Genomic DNA, 24,465 nt, shown 5'->3' on the forward strand with positions numbered 1-24,465 from the left:
GCAGGTTTTCCGGCAGGACTGCATCCCGTGGAAGGGACCCATGCTGGAGCAGTTCGTGAAGAACTGCAGCCTGTGGGAAGGACCCACGTTGGAGAAGTTTGTGGAGGAGTCTCCGTGGGAGGAACCCCATGCTGGAGCAGGGGAAGAGAGTGAGGAGGAAGGAGCGGCAGAAACAGTGTGTGATGAACTGACCGCAACCCCCATTCCCCGTCCCCCCGCGCCACTCGGAGGGATGAGGTAGAGAAATCAGGAGTGAAGTTGAGCCCAGGAAGAAGGGAGGGGTGGAGGGGAAGGTGTTTTGAGATTTAGTTTTATTTCTCATTACCCTACTCTGATTTTATGGGTAATAAATTAAATTAATTTCTCCAAGTTGAGTCTGTTTTGCCTGTGATTGGTAATTGGTGAGTGATCTCCTTGTCCTTATCTTGACCCACGAGCCTTTTGTTATATTTTTCTCCCCCTGTTCAGTTGAGGAGGAGGAGTGATAGAGCAGCGTGGTGGGCACCTGGCATCCAGCCAGGGTCAACCCACCACACCCTGTAAATAGCTAATAGTGATATGTATCTTACCCTTGAGAATGAATTAAAAGATTAAGGAAGGAGAAATGGCGGGGAAAACTAGAAACAGGGGATAGTGACAAAGACAAAAGACTTTATTAATATCCAACTTCTGATTTTTTTCCTTGATAAAGCACAGAAGAAATCCATATCAAAGGGAAGAATGCCTATCTTTTCAAACATGCTGGAGGTGGTATGTAAACAATCTTTACTTTTGCAAATTAAATCAATTAAAATCAATGGGGGTATTCCTACAAATAACAGATGCAAGACTGGACACATCATTAGATCATGAAATTTATCTTTATATCAATGCTAATATAAGGGAACCTGTTTTACCTTCAGATGCCCCTGATGTGACAAAAAATACATAGCAAATAATTCTCTGTAATTTTATTATTAGAGTACAATCCCATTAGCTCCACTGAAGAAACTCAACTTCTGGCAATGTAAGCACTATATGATGTTGAATAAAGGATTCTTTTATTGCCAAGACAGGAGCGTTATAAAGTAATGATTACAAAAATATCTAAAAGAGTAAAAGTCACAACTTTCTTACCTTGAACTTTCTTGAAAACTCTTGTACTCATAAACTTTAAAAATCTATCTGCATAAAAACTTGGTCGGTGAACTGAAACAGTGTCCTACAAGATTGCAAAAGGTCTCAGTCACATTTTCCATAAGTAAATCACAGGTAATTTGTCAAGAAAGAAGCTGGACACCCCAGGTAAACTATATCATACATTTCAGGCATATTCAAAATAAGTGAATCCTAACAAGTCTTTTCCCTTTTAAAGGTTAATTCTTCAATAACTTTTCTTTAAGTATTAATTTATGAAATTAGGAGTTATGAATTATACAGCCATGTTCTGCAAAATCTTCCTAGCATTTGAAATGCTTTTTTCACATTACGTACATTTTTCAGTTACAGATTCATCAATGTCCTGCTAAGTGGTCATTGTCTTGTGTAAGTTATAAGGACAAGCTGATCATTTTAGTTGCTTTTTGAAAGATCAACAAATAAAATCAGGGCATGTATTGGGAAATGGACCTAAAAGACTTCAGCAACAGCCCAAACTATGTGGTGACGGTAGACTACAAATATACCGGAGCTAGCTCTTTCCTGGTCCACATTAAGTCAAAGTTCCATTAGCTAAAATATCAGCAGTTAAAAAAAAATACTAAAATCTACTTACCCCATCATAAACAAGAGCTTTCCAAGAATGTTCCAGCTTCTTCATTAACCTAAGCATACAAAATCAGAACTGCTTTATAAAATTTCCATATTTGTAAGTAATTTCAGAATAGCTTACTCAGTAAGAACTTGAAATTCAACTTACCTATAAGACTGGAGAATATCAATAATACCCATAAATAGAAGCAGCTTTTCTCCTTTATGGCTTTTAGCTGGGATACCTCCCATTCTGAGAGAAATAACAAAAACATAGTTGATTATCTTTTAAGACATCTCTGATCATCAGTTAGCAGGTGAGCTGCAGCCACTTGCAAACCCAAAGAAATAGGCACAACATTAAAGCTAGATGCCACAGTGCAAAGTCAGTCAAATGTTAAGTCACTTAGCATACAACTGATTTTAAATAGCAAACCTAAAATTTCTGGGATCCAGTGGTAAATATCCATTATAAACAAAGAGTATTTTAGGATAACTTTTAGATAGAATTGGAAATATTTAGATGATCTGAAAATTGGAAAAAAGTATACATCAGTTTATTACTGAGGAAAATAAATAATTTTGCGTAGCTAAAGGAGAATTTTGTCACATTATTGATCACATGTAACAAAAGTGTACAGAGCTTGCAAATTACACCAAATATGAAAAGGTTGTTTGGTATATTTTTCACTAAAAATTAAGTATGTGCTTTTCCAAAATTTCTTTACAGACAGATTAATGACATAAAAAGTAACAGTATCAAGCTGAGAAGCCTGACTGCCTGGATCTCCACTGGTTCAGAGTATTTACTCAGCCATGACCTTAAAGAACGAGGTGTTCATCCTAAGACCCTCTCTTCCTACTCCACCACCTAGAAAAAAGGGTCCGTTGTTTTTAGAACCAGAAACTGAAATCCAATATTCAGTTTGTCAGCTTCTGTTGACATTGATGGACCCAATACAAAACCAGAAGAAAAAGAGATTGAAGATGCAACACATGCAATACCTCCAAATCTTTTTTAAGTTTGAGAAACAATACACACCTGAAACAGCTACCAAATACATAGTTGAGAGTATATTCCGCATTCTGCCACTAAGGCACAGTAGTCCCTTCCCCCAACAAAACAGGGCTAACATCTACTCAACCTTTTTTTTTATTTTTCAGGGGGTGGAGGGGGAGGGGGGGGAACATTTTTTATTACTGTAGGCACAAAGGAGACCATGTAAGAACAAGTGGAGTTTAAATTACTGTAAAACCCCATTACTGTAAATTCCAACTCAATTAACTGGTCAGACATTCAGAAGTGTTAAGTGGTTCACAAAACTATATTCTGTCAGCTTTTCCTGGAAGCTATGACCGTAAATTCCATCCAGTACAAGCAGCAGTTATTGCTGCTGGGTATCCATTCCCATCCTCATGCTTGTATGGCCTTACAATAAACCACAGCAGAAGACTGACTCAGGGGTCTTCTTTGTAAGACCTAGGCTTATTTTCATCTGCCTCAGTGAGGTCTGCAACACTACTAGTTATATCAATACGAGAGGAGATAGTGCAAGGGGCCAAGGAAGGACTCAACCACTGCAGTAGGCTTTCAGCAGTGGTACTACACTGCTCAGGATCTGGGCAGCACTACATGAGTGCAAGTGATGTGGGAGCCCAAGGTGGGTTTCCATGCATAATAACCACAGGGACTTTCTTGGATGACCTATATAATCAGCTTTGGCTTTTAGTTAAAAACTGAAACCAGAACAAAACCAAAAACCAACAACCCCCAAAACTGCCAGTGCAACACCTCTGCCACCATAGAAGAGCATTCACCATCTTCTGTGTGAATGTGAGTAATGCTGTAAAAACTGAGTGAAATTCATCTCTAATTTATATTCTAGAGCTCTGAACATCTGGAATCTCTCTATAAATGCTAAATACCATAATTCTCCCATTTGTTTGCTGTAGGTTTAAGCATACGTTACTACATCATTAGTTGTATTTACCTAGACAGCTCCCCTGAGAACCAGGAGAAGAGTAAATCCTTAATTTGAAATTAAACCCTCATTATAATGAAGGACTGATTATATAGAATGGGAATGGTGAACAGATGCTCTCACTAACACTGAATGTATTTCAAAGGAAACAATAGAATAACTATTGTCTATATACTTAAGTTTCTACTGCAGTTTTTGCTAGACAGAAAAATAAAAGGCAAGCAGCAGTTCTTAATCTCAGGAAGTATCATACATGGATATGACTGCACTTCAGTGGCTGATGATACAGTTCTGTGTATTGAGTATACTATGTTGAAATTAAAATAACCACTGTAGGAATATCCATTTCAATGTTAATAAATAGTTTTTGCTTATGCCTCATCAGGCTGCTTACAGTTAAAATTAGATTATACCTGGGACTCTTGTAATAGCTGTCTCATAACATCTTTTGTGCATAAGTAAGTCACTCTGAAATAACCAAATTTGCTATGATGTATTTAAAGATGATCAGTCTACTAATCAATGTTTTAATTTCCTGCTCTGCAGCAAATCCTGATGGTTCAGCTTTGGGGGAAAAAAAAAAAAAAAAAGGCTTACTCTTTCAATTCCTGAAATGCTGTGTACTCTTGAGTGTTTTGCCTCTTAATACCAAGTGGCACAGACTGGAGAAACAGAACATGCAAGTTTTAATAGTAACCTTAAGAGCAGGTTGTGGCACTTACGTGTTTGTCTCTGTGGTGATGGAGTCCCCTGACTTCCCAGGGCCCTGTATAGACTCCATGGCTGTGGAATAGAGAACTTTCTGCCCTCCCGGACGTTTTGCATCTGATGCGCTCTGGGAACTCTCTCCCTCTTTTTCCTTCATGTTACTCTTCAATATGTGGATTCCCAGTAGCAGACTGTAATCCATGATCTTAAAACTTTCTAGAACCTATCAACAAAGAAGAAATGGCTGTACTGAAACAAAAAAAGACTACATACAATATGAATTACACAGCAGCATTTTGAAAACCTAAGTAAAAATAGGCCTTCAAAGCACAAGTTTCTTTTATTAGGAAAATGTGTGAAATTATAATTAAACAAAAATCTTTCACTACCCCACAGAAGTAAAAGTGCTAGTTATCTAATTAGCTCAATGCTCTTGTTACAAGTGAGAAAGACACATAGCTGAAATGTAACCCGCTGTTATTTTGTAGCCAAGGAAGGTATGTCCAGTCAGCATCTTTTTTATTTATAGCAAATAATCAGTTAATAATTCCACCATATCCTTATGAACTACAGACATTTTTAAAGTCACCTCTAATGTATGTTCCAGACTTTACTGAGCATTTTTGCCTAGACTACTCTCTACCTCCCCTCCACCTCCTGTCTATAACTGTGAAAGCATTCTTGGAGAACTTTCAAATGTCAAAAAAAGCATTTGCTACCACCCTCTCATTAACAGCTGATGGGATTGGGGTACAAAAATAACGCATCTCTCTTTATTAGGATAAACAGGGCCTATCTAAGCTGCAAAGGCAGTTTTATTTCTGAAGCACGGCTTAACCAGACAGCCTTTTCTTCTAGCTCTACCAACCATTTTTGTCTCTGTCAGTAGGCAAGTTCCCTTTCTTCTTTCATGCACATGTACTGTCATAAGTTTCTAGTCAGTAACATCATTATGAAGCCTGGCATACAAGCCTGGCATTAAAAGGAAATACAGTTCAAGTCAATATGCAAAAGTGAACTAAAACAAGCTGTGATCACATCTAGTAATATAACCAAACTGTTAACAGACAGCAACTGTGTTAAATATCTTCTATAACAGCAGTGCTAAGTGGAGGGAGAAAAACCAGTAGCAACCAGGAAGGATACATTGTGCCACTCACCTCTCCTTTACCTCATGCAGCTCAGCAATGATTCATGATACATTTTGGCACACAATGCCCTTTAAGATAACGGTGTGATTTTTGGCACAGAATCAAAAGGCAATAGTACATATTTATATGTGAACAAGAACAAAATGTGATTTTGCAGGTGACAAATAAAGAACAGTAACTCCAAGTATGTCATTTTGATGAAGACTATAAAAATATAAATATTTTTACACAAAACTCTGAGACGGCTTGTGAACTCTAAGACCCAGTTTCCAAATCCAAAATGAGATTTGTTGGCAATTATCAGGAAAGATCTAGTGGTCTGCGAAATTGTATGAGGAGGAAGAGGGAGTCTACTACTTAACACATTCCCAGAAATACAGCAAGTCCCCAATGTCCAAGTATATAGGCAAAGAGGTAGGAAAGCTCTGTTCCATTGCATCTGTATTTCTCATGTACTTGTTATATTAAGTAGAAGCCAAATGTAGAATACAGCTGAATTCGTTTCAATCACTGGCATTTATCTCCCATGAGGAACACAGTGTCTTAATTTTAGCACCATTGTAAGCATTTAAAGTGAAGAAACAAAGCATAACACACTGTAATCTAAGTGTAGAAAGACATAGCCTCATTCTGATTTCCAGACACAAAGGAGTTTAGAAGACATAGTAGGTTTGATCTTGCTCAGAGTAATGCTGCACAGAGGTGGGTTAGTTCAAATGGAACAAGAAAAAGGCTGCTTACGCATGGCCCTTAGTACTCCACAGCATCCTCTGATGACAGAACTCACACAGGGTTTGACGACACAACAAAAAGTATATTCTAAATTACCATACAACAAGATAATAGAATTTTATTGCACATTTTGTGGGAACATGGTGGCTAATAACTTCCTGTTCTATGATCATGAATTGCAAAAATAATGCAGCTAACAGGTACAAAGGCAGAGACACTTGGTGCCAAGTAAGTTCTAGCTTTTTCTTCACTGCTTGCTTATTGCTACCCTTTACTTAGGCTTTCTCAAAAAGGAATTATTATATAATGTATTCATTAAAAATATGTAATCAGTGGATGTTTGCTGCCAAATACTGAAAGTAGATCCTGGGTAGGCTGAAAAAAAATATAATTCATCCTCTGTAAAAATACTTACCATAGTAGTACAGTCAGCAACACTGTTTATGCAAAGCCAGATTACAGCAGCTAGTCAGGCTTGGAAAAAGCATTGCCACTTTTATTTTACAGTTATAAACATAACTGCTGACAGCTCTGCCTTCAACCTGTTCTTTACCACCTTTTGAATTAGATTACATTAGACACATTATGATTTAACTGCACTAATTACATAACCTACATCTAGGACTGGATGTAGCCTCATGGAAGGCTGTGGTATCATGTGCTGCTGCTTCTTCCACAGGGACCTCTTATGTGATAAAATTAATCTTTCTGACTGCGTGAATTCACCACTGTCACTTAAACCCATACTACTTGTACCATACAAGGGACTAAAAATCTGACTATTTGTGACTTTGTTCCAGGATTACTGAAAAAGTCATAAAAACAAGTAGCTATTTTGTTATTCCAGTTCATTATGAAATTGAAAAACCTGCACATCCAATGGATTAACTGCAGTACACATTTTTACAAACAGCACATAGCATATGAACTCTAGCCCTTGTCCCCTGGACACCCTATTCATGGTCCTACTCAGAGGCAGGATTGTGCAGTCTACAAAGTGTAGTCAGGATATCGTAATATGATCTGCCCCTCTGTCTACCTACTGGTTTGATAATACAGTCCTGATTACCTCCCCTTAGAAATGTGGTAACCAAACCAGCCACTCCTCATGCAAATACACATCTTCTGAGCACATCTAAGCATGTTTTACTGCCCTGTTTGTTTCTAAGGAAAATTCTGATAAGGAATAATTAACCAGAATAACAAGGAAGAATCTCAAACATCAGCACTCAACAAAAACTTACTTCATGACAAACTCTTCAGTCTGTATTAAGACAGAAATTTAACTGCAGTCAGTGGGATTTCCAGCTGAATATACCTAAAGGGTTCTCACATATATATCATCATTAATATTTAAAATATCAAATCATTATTATTTTTAAATGTGTAAGTAACATTTTGCACACACAGTTGTACAAATTAATCTGGTTTGCCAAGGAAAAGTTACAGAATGCAGCACATCAAGCTATTTCTGAACATGCAGCATCCTGTGAGAACACAAAAAGGCATAAGCCTTTTCCTCGGTCGAGGGTTGCTTGCAAGTAGCTTTGATGATTTTAGATGGAACTGCTTTTGAGAAGCAGCAGCACGTTTTTGCTACAAAGGTACCAAAATGAGATCCTGATCTAATGAAAAAACTCTCAAACAAATCACAGTATTAAAAGGGCTATAGTCACAGCAAAATGAGAAACCCCTGTAAAACACCTGATGTCATCCATGTGAGATCACTAGAAACTGACATTAACTCCCAGAAATACAACCTTTGTGTAGTTAAAATCAGATAAATTCAATCTTTACTCATGTAACCAGTCTGAAATGCACCTTGCTAGCAAAATGGCACTGGGAGATTTTGGCAAGACTATTCTTATTTGTTAGTACACAGCATGATTAAGTGTTGAATTTGATAATGACAAGTAAATGTTCAGTTCATTAACTCAATATTAAATTGTTAATCTTGTTTGTATTTATATATGTGTTATTTCACTAGCTACACAGATTCTGTCAACATGATGTTGTCACTTGGTCACCAAGTACTGCTTGCAAGGCCGGCTTTAGCTGCTGTGACAACTTCCAGATGGCAAGTGTCACTCATCCCCTTCTAGCCTTAAGCACTATTTTAAGCACTTTCATACCACATAAAAATCCCAGTGAAATGGCATCACAAAATATGTTGTTTCGGAACATGGAAAAATAACTCCTTGAATCAGATTTTCTTTTCTCTGAGCTAATTAGATGTTAAAGCATTCTGTGAATCATCTTAGACATGGTTACACTCAGCTATCTCAGCCAGTGACTAACACAGCAAAGCAAGTACTTTTGCCATGGAATTTCATTTTTATTTTAGATGCAGCCAGCCCAAGCTGTGTACTGTCTGAGAGAGAAATCGGCATTCGCATTGCTAACCATGCAAAACAACTCAAATCAGCAGGTCATTTTCATAAAAGAATCAAGGAAAACACTACTAAGAAAAATACAATTTCACAAGCTTATGAAATGCAAAAACTAAAAGGATAACCATGCAAGCAAGCATTTCCTCTCCTACAAGCATTTTGGAAAAGGGACATAGGAACTAATGTAACAGAAAGAAGACTGATTTTACACCAAAACAGTAATTAGTCTCCAACATAACAAATTATATAAAAATCCCACAAAATAAAGGAGTATCTCACAAAATAAGCATTTCTTAGAAACAAGCACGCAAATGTCAAACGCCTAGTGATGGGTCTGGTTTAGAAACAATCTATCCCAAGAAAATAAATCACCAACCCCCCAAAGTGTATGTGGAGTCACTTCCCATTTCAACAGAATTCTTGAAACAGATTGTTAACTAACACTCCTAAAAATTACAATCTAGTTTCTGATTTTCAAAGTAAAAGTAAAGAGAAATTTGGAATTTCAATTGATACTACAGGAGTGATAACATATAAAGATACAAGAGCACCCCTAATGAACTATGCCTTTTGCTTTTCCAGCAACAGGATCATTTCCAACCATTGCTACTGCATGTCTCAAAAAGGAAAAAAACAAACCAGAAACTGTAACAGTACTGCATCAAACTAAATAAAAATAATTCTGGAAAAGTGCAAATTTGGAATAAATAGGCTCAATTTCAATTTAAAATTATCAGAAGGGACATCCCATAACACAAAAAGCTGAATTCTGTTGTTTGGTTTCTAATTCTACTTACAAGTTTTAGCAGCAATGCATTTTGTCCTTCATGTCTTGAAAAATTTTAAGCAATGAGAAAGAAAAAAACCCCATGACTTGAACTCCTACTCTGACCAACAGACAAAAAATGGTGTTCACAAACTTTAATCCTCCAGACAGGGTGGAGGTATTAGCTAAATAATCCTGACAATACTTCTATGAGGCATCTAATCATTCTCTTAATTTTCTAATGCAAAAACACACTATAAAAATTAAGTGTTTTGTCACAGAGGGAACACCACCGAGTCAACCTTCACCTGTCAGGAAAGGTTTTGGTTTCCTCATCTGCAATAAGACATGCCTTAAGGAAAGAGATGAAGAAGAAAACAGTAAAGATGATTTGAATCTCACTTCTCAGTAACAGCTGTATTTACAGGGAGAAGAAACTTATTTTTGCACCCTCATGAATTTGGAGGAGATATCCCCAGCAAGAAATCATAAAACATGCATACTTTTCCTACTTGCAGATCATTAGCACTTCAATTGATAGCTTGAAAAATACTCTTCCTATTGAGACAGAAAATCTAATTACTTACTGCAAGACAAAATTCCCTAGTTTTACAGTGAGTTGCCTCATCTGTTTCTGTAAAACAACATTTGTTAATGTAGCTTTAAATGTGACAGGTGTCACAGGATCCCTAAGGTCACCAAGTTAACTGAGAAGAACTAGTTTTGAGTTTATAGGCCAGCTCTTAAATATGCTTCATTAAAAAAACCCCACCCTTAAGTAACAAATGAAGATCACTAGTGCTCTTATAAACTCTGGCTCACCTTTTCCCCACTTTTTTAAGTAGGTGGGGAAGAAATCTTAACTTCAGTTTTAGAATAACATGTCTTTGCAATTTCACTGGGGAATTTTATCCCAAATTTCAGGATGAATAAATACTGCTTGATTTGCATAGATAGTTTTTTCATCTCCGATATTTATATACATGAAAAAGTGTTATGCAAGAGGAAGGAGAAATACTGGGAATTGACAACTGACTGACAAAAAGAGGTTATCTGAGTGCATACAGGTAAACATCTTACTAAGCAGACATTAACAGCAAAGTAAAGAGCAAGAGGAACAATACTTGGAAAATTTTATTCCATTTGCCCAGTTAGTAGAGCTAACTGCATTTACATGCACTCCTCCTTTTAGCCCTTTTCAATTTTATTTTCTCTTGGATTCAGCAGCAGATGGAAAGGGAAAAACACAACCAGGCTATTTTTAATAGAATACCCCAAATTCCTGCATATGACTAGTTGACATTCAAGAACATAGTGTATCTGTGTGAGCGTGCGAAGCAAAGATTTACATATACAGAATTCTGTGGTTATCTATTCTCCTGAAACTCATATTTCTTGTTTAAAGTTATATTAACATGCTTTGTTAGGTAACTCGATGAGAAACAGTTTGTAGAATAATATATCTGTATAACTATGACACTGCCAGTTTTAAAAGGGACTTCCTTCTTTTTTTTCTTTTAATAAACAGTTACCACTTCTTCTGTACTTTAAGGGATTACAGGGAAGATATTAAGATTGTTTTCATAATCAAACCACTGGACCATATTCTGATGAGATGTGTTGGTGTACCTTTCCTACAGTAATTTTTTACATATACCTCTATAAAACTCTATCTTCATTTTTAACATGGGATGATCAAAAGACAAACTTTGTTACTTGTGTGTTTGGACTGTGAATTCCTTGTACCAGAGAACAGGTGTCTCCTCTGTGCTTTCTGCCCAGAACAGAGGTAGTTTGTATTAAACTGCTTAAGAGCTCCAGTAAAGATCAAATAAGTAATAATGGAAGCCTAGCTTTACTGTGATTCCACATCAACTATGAAAAATAAAATACTACTGTTAATTCACTTCTAGCCTTCCTCATACAGAGTTGTGCTAATGTTACTTGTACCTAACACATCACTCAGTGCCATAGCTTATCCTTTGCCCCACATAAATATTCCTCCACACAGAAACAATTTCTGCAGGATTAGGTGTTTATAATGAAATACAACAGCAGCTAAGTTTGATGTGGAGTTTAATTTTCTGCACCTTTAAGGAAAAGGAAAAAAAAGAAATCCCCAAATGCACTTTAAACTGTCTTTAATGTCTTTACCGACTTTGTTTTTACTTAGTACTTGTTTATGTGCCATAAAGCTTTTAATTCTTGGTCTCATTCATGAGCAGAACAGTTTCTGTTAATATTTATGAGACTAATTTTATTTGGAAATTGGATAATCTGCTCTATTCTTTAATAATTCATAATTTTATACAGTGATCAGAGTAGCTAACAGTATGATTACTAAAAATAAATCACAGCTATTGAAACTATCTTCCAATACTCTCAGTATTTACCATTATACAAAATACAGGCACATTGGCTTTACAAATTAAAGCATTCTGAAGTGAATAAGGTTTCAAAGCAAAGATTTTTATGAAAGCTATTCAGGCAAGTGAAATTATTTATTTTTAGTACCATTTGCCTATAGTGTGTCCCCTGTCTTCCCACCTCTCCTCACCACCCACCCCAGTAACTGTGATAGTGCCTGCTGGCAAGGACAGCATAGCTATAATAAGTCTCAGCAATAGTCTGGAATTTGAAAGCTAGTCCAAATTTTCAACTGTGTGCATTGTCTATATAACAGACTCAGGAGTATTACATCTTTAAGAACACTATAATGTTACACTCCTTGGTTTAGCTAAGGTGCAAAAAGTGCGAAATGGTCTGTTGAGCAGAGCTTTCAGACCATGTCACCTTGAGTGTGAACATAACAAGCAGGAGATGTAGGAGCTGGAGAACGCTATCAATCTGTGTCTACTTTGGGACAGGTAATCTGGAGCGGCTACTGGAGGCACCAGCCCACGACAGATCACCATAAGCCACTCAGCTCCATCCTCTAACCAGGTAGATCATGCGTCTCCTCATCAGAGCTGCAGGAAGGTGTGACAAATAAGAACTGATACTCCAGCAGTGGTCCACCACTGCCTTACCTGCTACTGCCTTGCCCTGGGGAGGGAGCTCTGTGTCACTGACGAGATGTTCTGTGTCAGCTGAGGAGATGTTCTGTGTCAGCTGAGGAGATGTATCAGGAGGCCAGCTCAGCTAAGCAAGGAAGCCACAGCACAGCTTGAATGTGAAAAGGCAGCATACAGGATGGGGGAGGACAGACAGGCTACAAAGGAGGAATTGAGAAACATTGCCTGGGCATGTAGGGGTGGCAATTCTTGTCAAGGAAGCCAAAGGTCAGAGTTGAGACTTGCAAGGGATGTCAAGGACACAGAGAAGAGCTTCTTCTGCTATATTAGTGGTAGAAGTCTGACCAAGGAAAATGTGGGCTCATTGCTGAATGGGACAGGTGATACACTGACAGCATACACAAATCACAGCAGGTCCCCACTGCCTTCTTTGTTGTCACCAGCAAGTTCTGCCAGGCCTCTGCACTTAGTGAGAGGGCTTAAGGAAGAGAAGGGCTACCAGCTGGAGATGTTTATATTAAAGAAGCAGGAAAAAACAAACATTGCTTACTGATTCTAACTGCAAATATGAACAATGAAAATATAATCCAAATTTAAGCAACACAGAAGAGAATTTCTTAGTCCTGAAATATTGGCAAGAGAAAAAAATTCCCTTTCTTTAATGAATTTTTAATTCCAGTGCCTATACTAACTTTCTCACTTTGGACTAAAAGGAAAAAGAGACGACAAGTTTTGAAGCCCTAAAAATCTAGGTCAGTTATCACTCACGCTAAGTAGCCATCCACATACCATATGGGCAGAAAAAAGCAGTGGCAAAACTGATGTCCTCTTCCTGAAATGGATGGAGTATTTCTATTCTTTCTAAAGGCAGTAGTACAAGGCAGGTAGTCAGATCCAACCTTATTTGTTGAGCAAATTCAGTTATGTGAAAGATAACAGTGGCTGCTCCCTTTGTTTTATAAGGGAGACTAAGACTTATTTGAATACAAAAAAAAAGCCAGTCTAATTTTTTTTATATACATATAACATTCAGTGTGTATACATATATATACAGACACATACTATACTATAGTGTATATATATGTATTTATGTATACACAGATTATTTAATTTTCTTCTTTTCTTTTAATAATGTTAACATTTAGCTGGGCCTTCAAGAACTCCAGGTTAACTTGAGAGTTGTTAATCTAAGATTACACAATGAAAAAGCTGATGTTTCATTCAGCACTCAAATAACAAGTAGCAAGAATTTACCCATACTTTCAAAGAACCAGTAAGAGTCCCCGTTATATGTAACAATTAAATGATTGATTCTTGTTTTTACTTTTCAGTCCAGTTCCCTCTTTTAGATTCTGTTTATTATTTTCTATACAATACATCCCCCCAGGCTTTGACTGGGTAAGGAACCTTCGACAAGTGGGGGGATGCACAAAAGGGCATCCAGATCCCCAGATGTGACATACTGATGCATTCTGCATTATCACACATGGCAGGAGCTCAGGAAATGCTCACTGCAAGAGGCTACAGAAAGAACAATGTGTAGTATTAGATAAATGTCTCACACTGAATATGCAGCTGAACATTAGGTCACCCAGCTTTACAAACCAAGCACAAGGCATTGCAGACTTCTGTGATAATTAAACAAAAAGTACTATTCATGTGCAAAAACAACGCTTTCCATCTTGCACCACAGGTGGCAGCGAACAACAAACTCTGATGTTCAGGATGCCTCTTTTATGTGATGAGTTCAGTCTAGCCATTCTGCTGTTTTATTATGAAACTCTTAGGATTCCCCTCAGACAAAGCCAATCTTTTCTTTCCTCAAATCCTGCAAATCTTTTGAAACTCTGAGAGACCTGAATTACTCCCCTTTTTACTACTTTATATTTTCTTGCCTTTGCTACAGAAAAAATTCCGTTTTACAACAATTCTGCCTGTCCACAAGTGGGACTGATTCCATTCACCAAGGTCCTCTCAAAGGACAACGGCAGATATCCTTCTCCTACCTTGAAAATGTTATGTGGACATTAAGCACTACCTTTCAGCTGAGGACAAAATTACTTTGCTCCAGAAATAAGACTACTGCCACTAGACACGCCTACCCAATTCAGTTTCCTAGCTCTTGTTAACTTACAAAGAGGCAGACTTACCGAAGCAGTACTGAGCTTCCAGCTCTACATACAGTTTATCATATGTAACAATGGTACTGCAGGGCTATTTATTGTGCCTCAGAAAAAAATCATTAAAATCTCCACATTAATGTAAAGCAAGAACAAGAATTAAAAAAACCCCTCTACTGGGCTACTTTCCTATATTAATCTGTATTTCCACAGATGGATCAGCGTAATCCTGGATGTACAGACAAACAGGACAGCCCTGCAGCAAAGGATGTGGGGGTTGTGCTGGATGGTAAGCTCAATATGAGTCAGCAATAGCCCTGGTGGCCAAAACGGCCAACCGTATCCTGGGGTGCATTAAGCACAGTATAGCCAGCTGGTTGAAAGAAGTGACTGTCCCACTATAGTCAGCATTGGTGTGGCCTCATCTCAAGCACTGTGTGCAGTTTTGGGCTCCACAATATAAGAAGGATACAAAAATATTATAAAGTGTCCAAAGGAGGGCAACAAAGATGGTGAAAGAACTAGAGGGCATGACTTGTGAGAAGCGGATGAGGATATTAGGTTTGTTCAGCTTAGAGAAGAGGAGACTGAGGGGCGACCTCATTGCTGTCTACAGCTTCCTCATGAGGGGGGCAGAAAGGGTGGTGCTGATCTCTGGTGCCTGGTGATAGCGTGCGAGGAAATGGCTTAAAGCTGCATTGGGGAAGTTCAGATTGGATATTAGGAAAAGGTTCTTCAGTGAGAGGGTGGTCAAGCAGTGGAACGAGTTCCCCAGGAAGTGGTCCTGGCCCCAAGCCTGTGGGTGTTCAAGAAATATTTGTACAATACTCTTGGATACATGGTTTAACTTTTAGATTGCCCTGTGTGGAGTCAGGAGTTGGACTCGATGACTCTTGTGGATCCCTTCCAACTCAGGATATTCCATTCTATGATTCTATAATGTCAGATCCCAACAGCTTAACTAAAATACAGGCTTCATCAGTGCTTTGACATCCATAGTTTTTCCTAATTAAATTGCATGGAAAAGGAATGGAGGTTAAACAACATACAGAGCAATGTCCTGCTCTCTGTTTTGCTGAGGTAAATCTAGAACAGATGTGAACACAGCAGTTTAAATAGTAAATAATTTTTACTCACTCGACAATCCCGCTGTAGTGTTTTCATTAGTGCGCTGTGCGTTTCAGAGTCAAAATACAACCCTTCATGCATGTCTTGCAAGAAATCCAAGTCTTTGAATGTAGGGTTGGACTTCTCCCTCTCTTTTCTTGATGCTCTCCGTTTGTATGTGGAGCCTTTCAAGTCATATGTGAAATGCATTTTCAAGGCTCGTGGCAAAACATTGTTCATCACAACAATTCTAATGTTAATGCCTCCTGACTGAACGCAGTACAGCCCATAAAATTTGGGTAGGAGAGTCCTTGGATTCTGGTTCAGATTCTAAAACAAAAGAGATATTGTTAAATATGTCTATTTTCAATAAACTTCCATGCTTAAGAAAGTTTTTTTTTTAATACCAAAGGACACTAACAAACATCAGGAAAACTGTGCATGTTTTCTTATTCAGTATAGTTTCTTTGACCAGTTGATTTTCTTTGTGGGTCTGTATTTCAGAAAGCTAGCATAAACACTGCCTTTTTGCCAGGAACTTATACAGGCCAAGAGCAGAGCAGTAACTGCATCTATGCCAGGTTTCTCTTTCTCACGTCCCATGAAAGAGCAGATTAGGCCAAACCTAAAAGCATCCCAAAGATTTAATTTATTTATTCTGACCTGAACAACCTTTGCATTCCACCTGCTGGAAGGAGTTTGGGTCAAATGTCATTCTCATTACCTTGACGTGGATTCTAAAAAACAGAACCCCTGTCTCCATGAGGCTTTCCACATTAAAGGTTAGTGCCAAATGACCAAGTCGTCTCCACAGGAGTGTAAGGTCATAACAGAACCACGACTGACCATCAGAACAGAAACGTGTGAAATAATCCAAATTCCACAACAGGCAAAAAAATTAACTAGGAGAGGATAAGAGAGGTAAGAGCAAAAATTCTCCTTCTGAATACAACTACTCTCAGTTTTTGGCATGAAAAAGCAAGAAGGGGAAAAACTACTTCAAGTCTTCCATGATTACTAAGTCACAACATACAACTATGGGAAGAAAGTACTTTCATAGGAAATAATCACAGTGATTAAAGTTTTACACTTTGGAAACCCTTGCATATGGTAGCAGTGAGAATAAAGTTCCCAGAAACAAAGCAAAGTGGCCTTATATTTACTTGTAATAACTCAAACTTATGCTGAGCTGATTATCGTTGGAAACAACAACAAAAAAAGTACCTGCCACCATTGCTCTTTTTGATGCTGTCAGTGCATATTTTTTTTAAACAAACAGCAAATCCATGTTACTTTAGTGTAACAATGACAATATTCCTCATTTTTAGTACAAGTGAGAGAGTAACTTTTCAAGTGTTTACTTAAGAAAGCAAAGAAAGACAAGGAAGTCAGTCACAGGCCTAATACTCCGAAGTCCTGCATACCACCCAGAAGAATCTCTGTTCATATGTATGAGTGGCTTTTGCTTAAAAAAAAAAAAACCAACAAAAAAAGGAGAATTAAGTTCTACTTACTTTGGATCAATGGTATCCCTTTCTGTTGACTGACACAGATAAAACAACACAATCAACTTAGCATTAGCCCTCAAAAGGTCCATTTAAAAATTAAGTTTTGAACAAATTATATGGATAAAAATATTTTTTACATCATTGTTTTAATACATGAGAAATGGAAATTAGAAGTAGTTGAGAAATAAAAGTGAAACTGACCGGTCTAGTTTATTTGTCCACTGAGTGAAATGCAGAGGGTAGACAAACACAAAATGGAGAAAAAAAGTTGAATTAGAAATTTAGAAGCAAAGTTTGGTATCAAATCAGAAGATGACATTCAGCTTCATCTTGAATGCTAAAAGAACAGCAATTATCTTAAATATATTCTTGATTTATATCTACTCTTTCTGATGGGTGTGTGGGGTACAAATTTGAAAGACAGGTAAAAAAAGTCAAAAATGTTATGAACAATACGGATAAAGCCAATGAAAGATTAAAAGACAACAAATGAAACTGAATCTTCAGAAGTGTGACATGAAACAGGAAAAATACAGGTAAAATACAGTCTTCAGTTACTTACCATATAATAACCCGGCAAGAGCTTCTGAAGAAACTCAGCCTCTTTGTGTTGAACTGTTTTGATGATGAACTCGTCATCACTAGTTACAAAAAATAGTGACCCACTGGCACCTGGGTTGGATAATTCAATTAAAGGCTCACTGCAGATTGAGAACTGGAAGAGACAAAAATTGTTTTTCACTGCCAATGCATGCATTACAAGTTTAATACAAAGAACCGCAGGTTCAAATAGGCACAGGAGAGTCACGGAGCTTATTCTTTGGGCTTCAGCTGCAGCAACTCTACTACTGTACAGAAAGCTGGTCCGCAGTAATTTGGCTGAGATTTGGTGGGGCAGTTGTTACACTCCACTCTGCCCAGGACACGCTGCACAATCGTGGAAGAGCAGTCGGCAGCTGAGTGTATGGTCCCTCTTCATGTCCCACTGCACTAGCTGAACTTTCCCTGGAGTGAAGCAAGTGGTTGAGGTGGAGAGAGGCCATCCCCACACCAGCGGCATTGAAAATTCTTGAGTCAGAAGCCTTAAGATGACATTTTCATTGCAACTGTTTGCTTTTCACAGCCATTTATGAAACAGGTACAGGACGATGTTAGACAAACACACTGGGAGTAGAGGTTTCTCACTACAGGCAAGCCCTATTCTGTGAAATTGGGATTGAAACCATTAGAATAATAATCTCGGTATAGCTGCTAATGTAGTTTTCTCATTGAAAACTGCTTGAAACAGAAAAACTGAATACCAGTAAGTAGGAAAAATTGGATTTTGGAGGACCATTATTTTGGATGCTTAGAAAAGCTTTCTCTTCCACAGGGAGACAGTAATAATTACAATCACATTAAGGAGGAAAAAGACACCAAGGAGTATTCCTTAGTAGTAGAAGCAGATCTCACACAGAAGCTAATGTGCATTTATTAAATCTCCATTCACACTTCATGCTTCATTCAAACTAGATGGAGAGGAGACATTAATCTCAAAAACACAGAAAAATCTGTTTATATTAAACTTGAGAGCTTGTTTAAAATTTAATACAATTAAACTTTCATTCACACACTCTTTTCCTTTGTTATATATCATCAGTTTTACACACTTGGAGATTTACTGTACAGTCCAATTTTTTAAGACTTCAGTCTCTGAAAGAAACAAAATTACACAGGACGTGAACTGTGAGTAGTGTAAGCACCACGGAATTATTCTTAGCAGTGCAGTATGTCTTCTGGTCTTCTCAGAACAAAAGGAATGACTGTTTCAGTAACAAATATCTGGTTTATTGGGTCATTGCCTGAGATGAGTTGAGCCATTCCACAAGAAAAAACAGGTTTTTTGCTGAAAACAGCTTTCATTAAATTCAACTGGAGTCTTGCCATTGATTTCAGCAGGTGGTGATAGCAAAGAAAAGTGATAGAAGAAAATCTAATAAATATGTTATTTTGTGAGCACTTGAACTAAAGAAGGATGCTTCCTATGGACTCAAACCACTGCCTTAATGCATTTTCTTATCCTGGCTTCAGCTGAGGCTTTTCCCATGCTTGCAATTTTTAAGAGACTTTTGCATGCTATAAAAATGTCATTTGTTTCTCTCCCTGCTTCTCCAGCTCACTCAGTTCCAATTAATATGAGAGAACCTTCTTATTAATCCTATAGTTGCAAGTGTCTACGGATAGAACAGCAATACTGGTCTGTAACACTACAGACCTTCAGAGCAAATCAGCAGTTGTATTGCAACCCCTGTGTTTTTCTTGCCAAAATGCATAAAGCTTCCTGAGTAATTGTCATTGTCGTAAGCATTTGAAACCAATTACCCTAAACATTAAAGCTCAATAAAGCAGTATAGCATAAGCACAAGTTATTAACCTACACTGTGCGTTGGTCATTTTACAGTTGAGTTCATTTCTGTAAAATAAAAGTCTACCCACCAGGTGCTACTACACAAAGAGCCCAGCTAACTTCGACTGGACACTTAGGAAAGCCAAATCAAACCTGAAAAGTAGGAAAATCCCCAAGCCCCTGGGGATTAAGTACTTTATGATCAAGAAGTTTCCCTGCAAAATGCTAGTACTCCATGAGATTTCCAGTGACAATTTAATTCTACCAGCTGTTCAAATGTATTTACCCTTGCTATCCAGTCTGACTCCTACAGTGCATTATTGCTCAAACTCATTGGAAAAGGTGAAACTGTAAATCTTTGGGCTTTGTCATTGCAAATTAACAGTGTAAACTCACATATGCTTACTGTGATTTCTCCTTTTACTTTACTTTACTTACCTTTCCCCTTCAACCATAGCTGTACAATCAGTTGTCATATTGTTACAGTGAAGCGTTTCAGATACTGAATTGGAATTATGGTCACTACATGACAGATTCAGATTTCACAGAAACAACAGGACCTGTTCAGCCAGAACCCTGACACATGCTATGGGGAGCAAACTCTTAACTGGATGTTTTGGTCATAACCAATAGGGAAAAGGGTCCCAAACTAAAAACAGTTTTGTTTTATGATCATAGTACCCCTCTGATCACATCTGCCTTTGCACCGCAAGGGACTGCAACCTGCTCTGATTGTAAAGTGATGCCCATTTAGAATCAGAAACAACAGAAATTGATTATAACATGCTTGCAGAGCAAGTATAACCCTAACAGAGGCATGCATCAGTTAAAACAACACAGACTGACATTCCAACTATATTTCACAGAAACACCTGTTCGTTGAAGGAAATCTGCTTTTGTATTTTCAAGAAAAGAAGGTGTGCTTAGTCTTGAAACTAGCTTTTCTAGTTGCCCCTTTTCCTTGGAAACATATCACTAGTGTCTTTTGCTCTACCAAGAGGAAAAAGAATCTGCAACAAGTTGCCTATACTGGGAATTTCCCTCAGGGATTAGTCATTTTGTAGCTAAGCTGAGTGTCACAAATCTCTTATTAACGGCAAGCAGTCTTTCTATAATCTTTAATTTATGCTACTGCCAATGTTTCCTTAGATGGAATAGAAGTTGCAGGTGACAATGGCTTTACTCTAGGAAGCACAGTCTTTTTAGCAGCTAGCAACATAGCCCAAATACTCTGTCTTTCGCCAGGTCCATAAAAGGAGATAGATAAACAACACAGTACATAATGACACCTTTATAAAACTCCAATCCAACTGCACCTCCCTGCTACTAACATCTCTAATTCACAGGAATGATCTGTTTTTATATATAACTATTGTCATGAGGGCTAGTAATACAAAATCCATACATAGTACTGAAGAATTAAAATCAGGCACCCACATTCAACCTAAATAAAAGCAAAACCAGCTAAGTTTTGCTTTTAGGCTCAGTGTCCAAGAAGGAAAAAAACCCTGAAAAAAACCCTGTCCAAGAAGGAAAAAAACAGACTTGAACACCACAGAAGTCAGTGAAGTAATACATTAAGTAATGTTTCAGCATTATTTAATCAATTTTTCTTTTTTATTCATTCAAGCTCTTTCAAATTCCTTTGGTTTTAAAGAAACAGTTAATAATGGAACAAAAGGGTCTAAAAACTCATTCAAAATAAGTTAACAATAAAACTCTGATGTACAAAATTGCTAATTTGTAGTGGGACGCTGATTTGTTGGGTGGCCCGGCATGAAACAAACTGGCCATGAGGCAAGTATCTAGAAAACAATCCAGCTCTTTGCTGTCACACTACCCTTCCAAAAGCAGAACTACAGATGTAAAATAGTGGATCCTCATCCCTGGCAGTGCACAAAGTGGTTCTGCCAAGTAAAGCCGCTTTTATGACAGCAGCAAATGCATCACTTTTTTTCTCACGTAAACAGTTGAATACTGAGAAGGAGTAAGTCTTCAAACTATAAAATACAGAGAACAAAGGAGATACTCTAAAATGCTTCTTTTTTAGCCTGCCACCCACTTTTCTCAAGGCTAGATAGGAACATGTGCAAACAGAGACTTCTTTAATGAAGTGAATAAATAACGCAAATAACACAAGAACACTTTATTAGAACTCAATTGGTAGGAGTCACACAAGTACTGATTATAACTTCTCTAGAAACAATGACCTGAATGACCAGTAATACTCAAGTTACTCTAGTCAATTAACAAGGCAGGTTTTTCTACGAATCATCTCAAAGATGAAGAATTAAAATTTTCATAAAACACTAGAAATATTCACTAGTTATAAACCACATTCAAAATTGACTACCCACTTGGGCACCATTAAAGCATCCTCTTCTGTCACTATGAAACTAGTATACATTATAATCATTTGTAACTCAAAGGAAAACTGCAATCTCTTACCAAGTAATCATCAGGCTTGATACCAAAAAGTTCTCTGAAATAGCGGAAGGCAAGAGGTGCATACGTCTTAAATCTGAAGTCAGGGTAATGATGAGCAGGGGTGAGATTGCTCCCTTCACTGAAAACAAAAACAAAAATAAACCAAACCCAATTATTACTTAGCAATTTTTAGTTACTTCCATCTTGCAGCTAGTTTTACTGTAAAGCTGCCTAACTCAACCATTGGCCTTCTGAGACAAGAGTCACAAATACAGATAAACCTCCCTATCACCATTAATCAGTGTAGTAGAAATGTCTGTGAGAGACAGAATACTGCCAGCAAATTCCTTTCTCCCACCTTAAAGGAAATTACTATTTTCACCACCCATATCCATCTGCGTAAAGATCGGGTTTAAACTAATCCTACCATTTCTGATACCCCTCCAAGGTAAGCCAGTCTAATGGCTTACTGATGCAGGATGGGTCACCCCACCTCATGAAAGCTCTTACAAAAAGTTTGGAAGTCAACGCAGCAAAACAACTTCACACTACCTTGGTGACCTGAATTGGGTTGCAGGGGAGTCAGACGGATACTAAGGACAGCACAACACGGAGGGCAGAACTGTGCGCCAAAGCAGTGGGAAGGAAGCAGGACTACATATGTTTTTTGGTGCCAGCAAACATCTATTGGCTCAGCCTTATTTATGAAACAGCATCCTCAGCATTAGTCTCTTCTGCAGGCCACCTGCAATTACGGTATCTCCTTCTTTCTTGCTAGTACAGTCCAGAATTGGGAAGCCACTCTGGCTTTCCTGACCTTAAAGTGGTTTTCTGTTTGTCTGCCTGTCATGTCACATATTTTATCCCACCTCAATCTAAACCAGCACTAGCTTACACGCTCAGTTGGTTAAATAGGAACACAGGGTACAGACCTTTTGGGGAATTCTGGAAAATAGTATGCAGTTATATGCAAGATACAGATTCAAACTAGAAGTGGCACAGACAAAGACTACTGGGGTGACCAGCCTGGAAGACAGTCTTTCTTAAAGGGGGGGGGATGGTGGTGGTATGGGGAAAAAAAAAAAAATCACTGTAGCCTCCTTAGCTCTTTTCCTTGTTTTCTATTTACCATCTCACGGTATTTTTAGGCTGCAGTTGTATGAGTATTGAGATGAATACTACATGACTTCAGCTAAAGGAAAAGGTCAGCAGCAAAATGCTGCCAAAAGAAAAAAAAAAAAATATAAAAACTGCCTGTGGATTCATTTATGATGGAAACTAAAAGAAGGCTTTTAAGCAGAAGAGTAAAGTTCTACACTATGATTTCAACACAAACAAGAACAGCTTCACCACAGTTTGGTCAGTATCTGAATGGTTTGATAAATAGGTGTGTACAAAATCCAAGACTTGACGCAGTGGCTGAAATCAGCTCTTCCAGCACTTCTTTACTCATTTACCCTAACTAAATTATTCAGAAGTGCAGCATGTACCTCTACGCTTGGCAGTAAGAATATCCAAAGTACACAAAAAAGAAAAAAAAAGAAAAAGCTAGGAATTCACAGATATGAAAATGAATAAACTCCAAGCAACATTCCTGCAAAGACTAAATTAAATACCAAGAAAATGTTTAAGAGCTTTGATCCTGTACAATTAATGCTTGTCATATGAACTTGTCACCTTCCATTAATAACAATTCGATGACAGAAGTCTACCCAACCCACCTAGTTACCCCTGCATGCATACCACCTAAACCCAACAAAACTGAACTGCTGCTAATTAAACAGTGTGAGCTGGAGAACAAGCTTCCTCAGGCTCCAGAAACGCATATACTTTAGACACTTGAATAGGAGAAGAAAGGGGGGAAAAACAACCTGATTTCTGTCTGGAAATCACAAATAAAAAGATGGTTCTGGATGACCAAGGATACATACAAAGACATGAGAACTGCTGCTTCTTGGAGTGCTAAAGCATACGGTTAACAACTAGTGAAGGCTGCCTAGTCCTAATGAACTTGTCTGATCACTTTACAGTCTACCATATCACAACTCCAAGGTATTAAAATCAAATGCACATGTATTTTATTGTTCCATTATATAGTAAAAAATGGAAATCAATAGGATACTAGGCTGAAGATGGTAGTTTTTCTTTACAGTTAAGATTGGCTAATGCTTTTTCTTATGAGGTCTTTCAGCTGCTCAGAACACTGCCAGTCTTGCCTGACATTAAGTTTTATACAGCTGGATGCATCCCATTGAATTTTTGTGCAATATGAAGATGCCACAGGGGTAATATATAGCTACACTGGGAACCTGGGGGCATATTTGTAAATGCATTTAATTGTTGGAAGGTGCAGACAAGAACAGAACAGAGTGTTCTCTGCTGAAGCATCACATCATTGTCAGGGAAAACTAATCATCCAAACTTTATTTAAAAAGCCCCACCTTTC

The 24,465-nt window shown here is 37.8% G+C and overlaps 1 protein-coding gene across 1 annotated transcript in view; it reads right to left on the reverse strand.

Annotated features, from left to right (window-relative positions):
* Positions 1–24,465, reverse strand: part of PIP5K1B (phosphatidylinositol-4-phosphate 5-kinase type 1 beta) — a 114,552-nt gene that overhangs the window by 28,849 nt on the left and 61,238 nt on the right. The window contains exons 5-11 of the mRNA XM_072859199.1: positions 22,041–22,158; positions 17,769–17,921; positions 15,729–16,028; positions 4,433–4,641; positions 1,898–1,981; positions 1,754–1,802; positions 1,117–1,201 (exon numbers count right to left, since the gene is read on the reverse strand). Of these exons, the coding sequence (XP_072715300.1) occupies positions 1,117–1,201; positions 1,754–1,802; positions 1,898–1,981; positions 4,433–4,641; positions 15,729–16,028; positions 17,769–17,921; positions 22,041–22,158 (998 nt within the window). The remainder of the gene's footprint in view (positions 1–1,116; positions 1,202–1,753; positions 1,803–1,897; positions 1,982–4,432; positions 4,642–15,728; positions 16,029–17,768; positions 17,922–22,040; positions 22,159–24,465) is intronic.

Source organism: Ciconia boyciana, chromosome 4 (assembly GCF_034638445.1).
Source record: "Ciconia boyciana chromosome 4, ASM3463844v1, whole genome shotgun sequence".
NCBI lineage: Eukaryota > Metazoa > Chordata > Aves > Ciconiiformes > Ciconiidae > Ciconia > Ciconia boyciana.